Below are 12,230 nucleotides of genomic sequence, written 5' to 3' on the forward strand. Positions count from 1 at the left end.
AGTGGATTTTAAAATTTCAGTAGCTCTAAGCCAGGGGTGGGCAAGTCCGGTCCTTGAGGGCTGCAAACCAGTCGGGTTTTCAGGATACCCCTAATGAATATGCATTAAATAGATTTGCATACAACTGAGGCAGTGTGTATGCAGGTCTCTCTCATGCATATTCATTAAGGATATCCTGAAAATCCGACTGGTTTGCAGCCCTCGAGGACCGGAATTGCCCACCCCTGCTCTAAGCCGTTCAACCACTTTCTTCCCTGATCCATATCACGATCCATAACATTGGCAGCTTGCACTCCCGTGTCCTCCCCCCCCTTCCTCTTATCGGATAAGCACACATTAATCACACATATACCATGATTGGTGAAAACAGGCCGCAGCTTTTATTAATGATTAACATGAAACCAAACTTTTGGTACCCGAGTATTAGTGCGTCAATCAAATATTACCAAAACCGGGCTTCGTACCGGTGTCCGCCATTTTAGCCAGTACGCCACACGATCTTCCCGGCCCCCCGCCATGTCCAAGCCAAGGGGCCATCCCCCGGGCAGCCCATGCCCACCTCTACGCACTTCTCCTTCCTCTAGGACCCCGGTTTGTCCACCGTGTCCTCCGGGCCCCTCCTGGCCCACTGACTCGGGTACCCCCGCTGCGACAAAATTTTTTAACTGGCAAATTTCTTGCTAACATTGATTTCAGCCTATCTGTCACTACTGTTCCTATTTCTGTGCCTTCCCTTCCCTCCCTCGTGCTCCCTGTTGGGTGGGTGGGTGGAAAACGCGAGCGCCGGCCAGCCGAAAGAGGCCTGGCCCGGCGCTCGCCCCGTATTTGAGGCCCGAGGTCTCGCGTCAATGCGCGCCGGCGTGATGACGTCGCCGCCCACCTGCGGGGCGACGTCATCACGCCCCGGCGCCCCGTCCCTGCAAGGACTCCTGGCCTGCCGGGGCGCCCGCCCGCCTCGGTCGCCGCAGTAAGTTGCACCCGGGAGGGAAAATGGACAGTGGGGGGTCGTCCCGCCGGCAAGCGCCAGGTTAAGGGGGTCCCTCCCCGCAGGCGCTTGTCGATCCGTCATAACATTGGCAGCTTGCACTCCCGTGTCCTCCCCCCCCTTCCTCTTATCGGATAAGCACACATTAATCAAACATATACCATGATTGGTGAAAACAGGCCGCAGCTTTTATTAATGATTAACATAAAACCAAACTTTTGGTACCCGAGTATTAGTGCGTCAATCAAATATTACCAAAACCGGGCTTCGTACCGGTGTCCGCCATTTTAGCCAGTACGCCACACGATCTTCCCGGCACCCCGCCATGTCCAAGCCAAGGGGCCATCCCCCGGGCAGCCCACGCCCACCTCTAAGCACTTCTCCTTCCTCTAGGACCCCGGTTTGTCCACCGTGTCCTCCGGGCCCCTCCTGGCCCACTGACTCGGGTACCCCCACCACCAGGCCGGGATAGTGTTACACTTGTCCCGGGCCCCCCAACACCTCTACTGCGGCCCCCAACTGGTCAGCGCGCGCTCTAGCGCCTCCTGTATCGCATTATTAAATAAGTCGTACCCCACATCCGATAAGTGAATCAGGTCCGGCCTATACAACCCAGGCAGGGCTCGTCTGCCCATTCGTGCCGTATGGTAACTATAGCCGTAGTCTGAGCCCATACCTCTATCTGCCTGTTTACCTTCTTCCGCCCCCTGGCCCATAATCTGTCACCCTGTCATTTTAGCCTGGGTATGATTTCGGACCATATTAAGATTGTGCCCCTTGCCAATTCCCGAATCTCCTCCAGATCCCTTTTTATACTGTCTATGAGCTGCTTAGCTGTCTTCCCCCCCCTAGGTCGTTGTCCCCTAAATGTATGACTATGGCATCTGGCTTCTGGCGGGTACGCAGGCTGTTTTGTACCTCCGGGATCAGTTGTTCCCATCGCATTCCACGGATTCCCATCCATGCCAGGGAGATTCCCCTTGGTGCCAAGCCCAAGTGCGCTCCGTATGTCCTCTCCCGGGCCCTCTTGGCCGCCCAATGTACGAAGGAGTGTCCCATTACCCATACTGTCTTTCTCCGTATGCACCGACCTGCGGGTGAGATATGAATTGCATGATTAGTGACCCATTTGAGCAGCCCCCGGCCTTACGTATCGCTTGGCCGCCGCCGATTGCCACCTTCCGATCTTTTGTATGACCTCCATAGATAAACCCGCCTGTGTTGCGCTCGTCGCAGCCCCAATCCTAAACGAATGGGTACCATACTCCCCCGGGTTTAGCCCTATGGTGTCCAATCCCTTGCGCAGCACTGCCGCAAATTGAAATTTAGTCAGCGGTACCCCGTCCTGGTGAATTAATATATGGGTGCCCCCTTTTGGTCTGATTTGCAGGAGATTTAACACGTTCCCTACTGGGCATGTCACCTGTGACGTCACCTGGGCCAACCTTATTTCCACTCCCTTCGCCCTCTGATCGGTTTTTGACTTGTGTACCCTTATCCTGATTGCTTGGTCCTCCACGAATACATTGTGGAATAATATGCCGTCATTTCCCAAGTCCTTTTTGGATGCTGCTACCAATTCGCTGACTCTTAATGCCGCGAAGAATGCAATGGAGAAAGCGGCCCTGAACAATACCACCTCAAATCTGTCTGAACAAACCTGCGCGGCTGCGTGCCATAAGCGTACCAATATCTCATGGGTTAATGGCCGCCTCCTGTCCCCCTTCAAGGCTACTGTCCTGGCCCAGCCTGCCAGCAACTTCTTAACCATGAAGTTGTCCAGTGGATCTCCCAAGCCTTGCGCCTTCGTGAAGAAAGCGAAATCCGCCAGTTGATTTACTGTCGATCCCCTGGATAAGCCCTCCTCCTTTGCCCATGCCACGAATCGCTCTATGTGCCTACCCTCTATCCTACCCCCTTGCCAGCCCTGCTCGCGTAAGAAAGCCTGTACTCTGGTAAACCCCTTGCAGTAGGCCTTCCATGTCGCTGGAGGAACGGATGCCTTCAGCAGCCCCCATTCTGTTACATTCAAATCAGCCATAGCCGGTTCGGTATGGGGGCTCCCTTGACGTCTGCCTCTAGGACCTGTTGATGAACTAGATCCCACTTAGCTCGGGATAGCGCGTCTGCCACCTGATTATGAATGCCTGGCACGTGCCTGGCTCGTATTGTTGTGTTAAGTCGTAAGCCCTGTAATACCACCTCCCTTAACAGTTCCGCCACTTTGGAGCATCGCGCCGCTTGCCTGTTAATGACTGTCACGACTGCCAAATTGTCACACCAGAATACTATCTTTTTGTTGCGCAACTTATGCGCCCAGACCGTAATAGCCACCAATATCGGGAAGAGCTCGAGGAATGTGATGTTCTTTACCAACCCGCTCTGTACCCATTCGGGCGGCCATGGTGCGGCACACCATGCGCCCTGGCAGTAAGCCCCGAAACCCCATCCTCCCGATGCATCTGTGTGTATGTCCAGATCGTGGTTCGACACTGCATCATCCTGCCACATTGAAATCCCATTAAAGTTATCCAGGAATTCCAACCACATTCCCATATCCTTCTTTATCGGCCGTGTAATTCTAATGTGATGCCTCGGGTTCTTTACCCCCCTGGTGACGTCCGCCAAACGCCTCAGGAATGCCCGCCCCATCGGACTCACCCGGCAGGCAAAGTTTAAACTTCCTATTATGGACTGAATGGCCACCAACGTTAATTTTCTGCACGTCAATGCCCGCCTGAGCATGCCCCTTAACTTGTGTAACTTGTCGAGTGGCAGCCGCGATGTCATGGCCTGCGTGTCCAGCTCGATCCCCAAAAACGATAAGGTAGTCACTGGGCCCTCCGTTTTCTCCCCGGCCAAAGGAACCCCGAATTCCTCAGCCATCTCTTGAAATGCTGACAAGGTTTTAGCACAAGTGTCCGCATGAGCTGGTCCCACGAATAAAATATCGTCGAGGTAATACGCCACATTTGCGTTCCCCGCCCTCTGTTGTAACACCCAATGCAAAAACGTACTAAACATTTCGAAGTATGCACATGAAACGGAGCACCCCATCGGCATGCATTTGTCAAAGTAATATGACCCCTGGAAGTGAAAGCCTAGAATGGGGAAGTTGTCGGGGTGTACCGGGAGCAATCGGAATGCCGATTTGTTATCTGCTTTCGCCATCAACGCACCTTCCCCGCAACGCCTCACCAATGCTACCGCCTGGTCAAATGAGGCGTATTGCACTGTACACGCCTCCTCCGGCAAACCATCGTTCACCGAACGCCCCGGAGGGTAAGATAGGTTCTGTATGAGCCTGAACTCACCCCGTTCCTTTTTTGGTACAACTGCCAGAGGTGACAGCATCATGTTATCGAATGGAGGGTCCGCAAAGGGTCCCGCCATCCTGCCCAACTCAATCTCCCTATCTACCTTTTTCTGCACTATGTCTGCTTGTCTAACTACCGAAGATGAATTAGTGTAACCCGTGTCCGTGATCCTGCCCTGGAAAGGAATCCTAAAACCGTACTCGAAACCATCCCGCAACTGTTTTGCCTCCCTTTGCCTTGGGTATCTATCCAACCATGTCCCCATGGCGGATAGCCGCACAGGGGACGGTGCCTTGCTCGCTGTTTTACTGCTTTCCTTTACTATTACTCCTGGCTAAAAACCCCTGCCCCTTTTTTGTGCATCTCGCTGCCGTGTGTGGTGCCGTGCATACCGTACATATGTGCTTGAACCGACAATCCTGGAAAGTACATCCTGCCTTATTAAAGCGCCAACATACCTTGTTGTTACTGTTATCGCCCCACTGAGAACTACCCGTACCGGCCTGTCCGCTGGATGGCCTAAAAGGTTTGCGCGCCGCACCTGACTCAATGGCCTTGCTAGTCATCTGACGTAGCCACAATCCCACGTCTTGAGCTGCCCAGGACAGGCTCTTGTTATCCTCCATCCTATCCCTGAACTTCTCATCGTAATTCAACCAACACCACCCTTGATATTCCTTGTACGCCTCCAAAAAAGAGTCAGCATAACTCAGCATGGGGGCGTATTGCGAAGGATCCTCCCTTCCGATGACACTAACCATTCTCAGAAATGCCCTTGTCCAATTAGTAATGTTCCTAGCCACCTTTACTTCCGCCCCCTTCTGCTGCTCCTTCTTCTTTCCTTTCCTTTTTTCCGCTGCCTCCTTCCTTCCCTCTAATATTGTAAATATATCAATATATTCACGTTTTCTGATTTTGCTCCGCAGTGCCCTTGGCACGCTCTCCCACAACTCCGCCAGGTTTGGAAGAGCTGCTGCAGCTGCGTTGGCGGCCCCCATGTCTCGTGCTGCAGAGACCGTAGAGCCAACTGACTCCTCGCTCTCATCCGACTCCTCCCCCGAGGATCCCCCCGATGAATCACTTTCATATCTCTTTCTTTTAGCCCTCTTCCCTTTTGTGTCTCCAACCGATGCCGTTCTTCCTTCCCGGCTTCCGGTCTTGTCGTCGCAACCTTCTCGTGCGTCCTCCACTTCGCATGGCGCCCCCGGAGTCTGACCGATGACGTTGCTGGTCTCTCCCCGGGGTGCCTCCCTCTCCGGTGTCGCGCCTGTATTACTCCCCTGCGTTGAGTCTTTCGCCGTCTCCCCTCTCGTTCCCACGTCCGTCTGTCCACCTGCGCTGGTTGATGGAGCTGTGTACCATGGCGGTGGGACCTGCCACCATGGCGGGTACATCGGCGCTTGCCATGCGTTGTAAACGTAGGGGCTTCCCTCCTGTGTTCGCTGCGCTGATGATGACGCCTCCGCTCCCGACGGCCCCATCGGAGGCCACGCGGCCATCCCCACGGTGGCGCATTGTATCGGCCTGCCTCTGGCTGCGTTCCGGTCAAACCTCCAGCCATCCCGGTCGCCGTCGCAGTCGCCGTGTCATCTTCCACCGCCGGAGTCGGTCCCTTCGCGTTTCTCCCGGTCTGCTTCTTGTTTACTTTGCCTGCTTGAGTTTGCACCCTTCCTTGTGCCTTAGCGCTGTCCGTCCGGGGGCGATCCGGTCTCTCTGGGGTCGCTGTCCGTGGCTCGACCGCCTTCGGATGCCGGCTCCGCCCCCTTGTCTGCCTCGTCGTCAGGCCTGCCTTTGTTCCTTTACCGGCCATCCTTGTGGTGCCGTGAAGTAAAAGTCTCTCTCAGCTTTAAAAGTCTCTCTCGGCTTTAAAAGTCTCTCCCGTTTTCTGTAAAGTTGAAATGTGTGTTTTGTTTCAAGTATTTGGAGATCTATCTGTGTTTTATCTTCTGTAATGATTTATATAAGTTTAATAAAAAAAAGATTAAATAAAAAAAATAAAAGTCTCTCCCGGCTTTAAAAGTCTCTCCGCTTTAAAAGTCTCTCTCAGCTTTAAAAGTCTCTCTCCGCTTTAAAAGTCTCTCTCAGCTTTAAAAGTCACTCTCAGCTTTAAAAGTCACTCTCCGCTTTAAAATTCTCACAACTCCCCGGTTCCGGACCCCGGCAAAGATAAACAAAGTACTCACGGTTCAGCTGCGGTGGGTCGCCAGCTGCTGGGCCCGCTACAGTTCATCTGCGCTCAGTGGATATCCTCTGGCGGTCCTCTGAAGCGGGGTCCTGAAAATCTTCCGATGGCAGCTCCAGTCCAGGCCTTTAAATGCGGCTCTTAAGTAGCGGCCGCCAAGTGTGGGACCGGCCTGGGCTGAGGACACTGAAGCCCTGAAGATCCTTTGTTTGCACCCCTCCTTGGCTGCCCTCTGCCCTCTCGCGGGCCTGCCACGTGGCCACCGGGTGCTGGGAGCCCGGGCAGCAGCGGACGCTTGCAGCGCTCTCTTTTTTTTTTTTTTTAATTTTATTAAATTCCCGCCAGCCTGCAATCCCCTCCGTTTATCCGCCGCCGCCGAGCCGCCCCGACCTTCTTGTCCTCGTGTGGCTGCCCGTTCCAGCCCGTTCGCTGCTCGCCTGGTTCCCCGCCCTCTAGGCCTCTACGAACCGCGGGTGCCGCTCGATCGAGGTGCCGTCCGGTCCGAAAACGCGAGTGCTGGCCAGCCGAAAGAGGCCTGGCCCGGCGCTCGCCCCGTATTTGAGGCCCGAGGTCTCGCGTCGATGCGCGCCGGCGTGATGACGTCGCCGCCCACCTGCGGGGCGACGTCATCATGCCCCGGCACCCCGTCCCTGCAAGGACTCCTGGCCTGCCGGGGCGCCCGCCCGCCTCGATCGCCACAGTAAGTTGCACCCGGGAGGGAAAATGGACAGTGGGGGGTCGTCCTGCCGGCAAGCGCCAGGTTAAGGGGGTCCCTCCCTGCAGGCGCTTGTCGGTCCGTCAGTAACCAAATCCTCAGATGATCTTGGCCACAGTCGCATCCAACTTTGGTTGGAGAGCTCATATCAGCAGACTTCAAACCCAAAATTCATCGACTCCGCTCCATGAAAAGTCTCAGATCAGCTTCCTGGAGCTTCGAGCCATATGTTATGCCCTTTATGCCTTCCAACACTGCCTCTCACACAAAACTTTGTGGATACAGACAGACAACATAGTGGCAGTGTGGTACTCGAACACACAGGGATGCACAGGCTCTTATCTGCTCTGCCAGGAAGCTGCGCAGTTCTGGGCCTGGGCCCTTGCACACTCCTTGCATCTCTGGGCCACTTATCTAACAGGCATACCAAACATATAAAGATCTGGAAACATATAAAGATCTGGAAAGAAATATGAGTGAGGTAATCAAATTTGCAGATGATACAAAATTGTTCAGAGTAGTTAAATCACAAGCAGATTGTGAAAAATTGCAGGAAGACCTTGCAAAACTGGAAAATTGGGCATCGAAATGGCAGATGAAATTTAATGTGGATAAGTGCAAGGTGATGCATATAGGGAAAAATAACCCATGCTATAGTTACACAATGTTAGGTTCCATATTAGGTGCTACCACCCAAGAAAGAGATCTAGGCGTCATAGTGGATAACACATTGAAATCGTCAGTTCAGTGTGCTGCGGCAGTCAAAAAAGCAAACAGAATGTTGGCTATTATTAGAAAGGGAATGGTGAATAAAATGGAAAATGTCATAATGCCTCTGTATCGCTCCATGGTGAGACCACACCTTGAATACTGTGTACAATTCTGGTCACCGCATCTGAAAAAAGATATAATTGTGATGGAGAAGGTACAGAGAAGGGCGACCAAAATGATAAGGGGAATGGAACAGCTCCCCTATGAGGAAAGACTAAAAAGGTTAGGACTTTTCAGCTTGGAGAAGAGACGGCTGAGGGAGGGATATGATAGAGGTGTTTAAAATCACACGAGGTCTAGAACAGGTAGATGTGAATCGGTTATTTACTCTTTCAGATAATAGAAAGACTAGGGGGCACTCCATGAAGTTAGCCTGTGGCACATTTAAAACTAATTGGAGAAGGTTCTTTTTCACTCAACACACAATTAAACCCTGGAATTTGTTGCCAGAGGATGTGGTTAGTGCAGTTAGTATAGCTGTGTTTCAAAATTGATTGGATAAGTTCTTCGAGGAGAAGTCCATTACCTGCTATTAATTAAGTTGACTTAGAAAATAGCCATGATGGCCTCGACAAGTATGCTTCCCCATACTTCTCAACCTATCACTCCAGGAACCAATTCGCCTGCTCACAGGTGAATCTCTTAACACAGACTCACTGATATTCTCAGGTACTTGTAGCTTCACGAAAACCTTCCACACACAAATCTTACTATTCAAAATGGGCAAGATCTACCAAATGATATGCACAAAAAGGTACTGGCCCCTTTTTCCAGCCCCACTCCATCTCTATTGGGCTATCGAGGATACCTTTCAGATTCTGGTCCCCAGACATCCTCCACATGGGTACACCTCAGTTCCATCTCAGTGTACCTCCAGGGAGTAGGGGATAGCCTGTTAACGGCTCAACCCCTTATGAGTTGGCTTATCATGGGTTTTCTACAACTTAAAAGGGGCAAAAGGAATGGTTAAATTTGTCCACATAGCACTATAACTGGCCAAGTTATTAATTCTTCAGTTTTAGATACAGGAGATTCCGCCACCAGTTCAGCAATGGTATAGAGCTAGGTTAGATTGGAAACTGACTGAAGAATTAGATGCAAAACTTATACAAGGAATATACACTATTGTGAGATGAGTATTGAGAAGTGACCTGCAGTGCTTTAGAGTTTTTCTTATACATGGCTTTTTCATATTATGATTTATTGTGGGATGCATGGTATGAATATGTATGTATGGTAATCTTGTCTTGTGTTTATGTGATTGTTGTTAGGACAATTGGTTTGTATAAGATTTCAAACTGTATTAGACAATGTAATCTTTTGATTTTTTTTATTTAATATTTATTGTTCTATAACTGAATGATGCATTGATAAACATTTAAGAAAAAGAAAATCTGTAGAAGATACACGTTTAAACTTCCTGTGTCCTTTACGCCTATGCAGGCTGTTTAAAAATTGCACCCTACCTGTATCAGAATCCATTTAAAGTTATGATGCATGAACTCTAAATTGTGACTTGTATGTTTTTAAATAACATATTTTCTAGGAAAGAAAATTTCCAAAGTTTGTTTTGAAAGAAATGGAGAGCATGTATATGGAAGAGCTGCGGTCTTCGGTGAACTTACTTATGGCTAATTTAGAAAGTCTTCCAGTGTCCAAAGGTGGGCCGGAATTTAAACTGCAGAAATTAAAGCGATCACAGAATTCTGCTTTTTTGGACATTGGGGATGAGAACGAGATCCAGCTATCAAAATCAGATGTGGTACTGTCATTTACTTTAGAGGTAAGTGGTGATAGAATCCTTTGTCATTTTACAGGTCTGATTTCTTAAGTCTTGTTTTTGGAATTTTTGTACTGCATAGTTTATACAATGGATTATTTCTGTATACATATTCCTGGGACCATAAAGGAGAAATGTTCAGTGTAAAATGATTTTACATGTACCTTTGCTGAAGTTGCAATATGTTTCCTGCTGGGCTGCTGCTGCTGTTTTTTGTGGTTTTTTTTTAAAGTTGCTTTGTTTCTAAACCTAAGATTAGCATTCTTGTAGACATCTTGCCACCTTCTCTCTGCCAGTTCCATGATGCACCTCTGTGACTTCAGAGTCTTTTCTTCTGTAGTCCTGAGAGCTGCATTATTCAACCAGAAAAACTGTCCTAGAAATTCATTCTCCTCAGACCACAGGCAGAAAAGTGAGTTTTAAAAATATTCCTTCAATTTAACAGAACAATCACAGCAATTCCAACAAAGAAATCCAAAACCCAATTTGCAAAATAAAGGTTATAGCCATAGAATGCCTGAACTTCTTCTCATAGTCCAACCATCCCTAGCTCGCTAAGGGGTAGATTTTAAAACCTCTGCGCGCGTAAATCCTGGGGCTTCGTAAAAGGGGCGGGAGGGGGCGTGTCCGGGGCAGGGGGCGGTCCGGGGGCGTGGCGACGGTTCGGGAGCGGGCCGGGAGGGCGGTCCTGCGTCCCCCGGCACTGCGCGCGCAAGTTACGCCTGCTTGAAGCAGGCGTAACTTGCCCAACAAAGGTAAGGGGGGGGATTTAGGTAGGGCTGGGGGGTGGGGTAGATAGGGGAAGGGAGGGGAAGGTGGGGGGACGCGGAAGGAAAGTTCCCTCCGAGGCCGCTCCAATTTCGGAGCGGCCTCGGAGGGAAAGGAGGCAGGCTGCGCGGCTCGGCGCGCGCAGGCTGCCGATTTTGCGCAGCCTTGCGCGTGCCAACCCCAGATTTTATAAGATATGCGTGGCTACGCACGTATCTTATAAAATCTGGTGTACTTTTGTTCGCGCGCGCGTATGTTTTTAAAATCTACCTCAGCGTCTTGTATGCCCTGATAATCCGAACAATTCCCACAATGCACTACACAATTTTCCATGATGATACTTGGCCCATATGAAACACCAAAACCCAATTTTTTTTTTTTTAATTTTTTGGCCTCACAATTTATTCTTGCGCCTTTGAGGTTTTAGCTCACTGGGATCTAGACTCTGTAGGGCTAGGCACCATAACCTTTTATTTACTCCTATCTGGAAATGTTCCTCCTATTTGTATCTCCCTCCCCCCCATCTTGTTTTGTTCAGTCACTGCAGTGGCAGTCTTTGAATGGGAACTATATTTTGGGCTCCTTGAACCCTGCAATCTGGCTACTAGATGCAGTCAATGAAGGACAACTGTGACTCTCTTCCCACAAGGGGCTGTTATTGCTTCCTCTGCAGCATCCCCAATCCTAGCCAAACTGTGGAACAGAAGACCTGACCCAGGTATTCAAATCTACATGGCAGCGCAAGAATACTGAACTATTGGTTATTTATTTGCTTTTGATATGCCACAATTTCCTAAGGCCTCTGTGCAGGTTACAATAAAAAAAAATCAAATTTAAGACACCCATAATATGCTAGAGTGTAAAATTAGCAACCCTTGTTATAAAATCCAATATTCAAATTTAACTCCCATCAATTCCTCCTCAATAGCTCAGCTCACTGCCCATAATAAACATTCAGGACTCAAAAGCTAACTTAAAAAGCCAGAATTTTACTTGTTTCCTAAATGTTAGATAACTCCATTCTTCTTGAGTTTCTTTTATTTTCTTTTTAATTTTTTTTAATGCATTTACAGTTATCCCAGGACAAGCAGGATGCTAGTCCTCACATATGGGGTGACATCAGTAATGGAGCCCTATGTACGGAAAACTTCTGTAAAAGTTTCTATGAAACTTTTGACTGGCACCAGAGTGCCTACTGAGCATGCCCAGCATGCCATGATATTCCCTGCCACAGGGGTCTCCCTTTAGTCTTCTTTTTTCCGCGAAGCAGTTAGCCTCGCGGTTCTTAGGAGTCCTGTGGGATTCTCCACAATATTTTTCCTTATGGGAAACTTAGAAAAACTTAGCCGCACAGGGTCTCCCTTCAGTAGTCATCAGGGTAAGTTTTTCTTTTTGATTCACGGATCCGTTCCGTTTTCTATAACAATTTTTGTACCTGAGTCAAAGGCTGTCGACGGCTGTCCGGCCACAAAATGGCTACAGGATTCAAAAAATGCCCAAAATGCGCAAGAAATATGTCTATCACAGACCCTCATCAGGACTGTGTCCTCTGCCTTGGAGAAGGCCATGATGTAAAAAATTGTCCCCTTTGCGCTACGATGACCTCGAAAGGTCGACGGCTTAGGCTCGACAAGATGGAACAGTTGTTTAAAATACAGCTGGTTACTGTTCCATCTAGTTCCACACAATCGTCTCCGGCTGGGTCGATTAAG

At 49.7% G+C, this 12,230-nt stretch overlaps 1 protein-coding gene across 20 annotated transcripts in view; it reads left to right on the plus strand.

The window, feature by feature from the left end:
• The window catches only part of CADPS2 (calcium dependent secretion activator 2), a 1,612,018-nt gene that overhangs the window by 444,856 nt on the left and 1,154,932 nt on the right, over positions 1–12,230 (plus strand). For all 20 annotated transcript variants that reach the window (XM_029616598.1, XM_029616596.1, XM_029616606.1 and 17 more), the window contains one exon: positions 9,517–9,753. In XM_029616598.1, coding sequence (XP_029472458.1) covers positions 9,517–9,753 — 237 coding nt within the window. The remainder of the gene's footprint in view (positions 1–9,516; positions 9,754–12,230) is intronic.

This window comes from Rhinatrema bivittatum, chromosome 9, assembly GCF_901001135.1.
Source record: "Rhinatrema bivittatum chromosome 9, aRhiBiv1.1, whole genome shotgun sequence".
NCBI lineage: Eukaryota > Metazoa > Chordata > Amphibia > Gymnophiona > Rhinatrematidae > Rhinatrema > Rhinatrema bivittatum.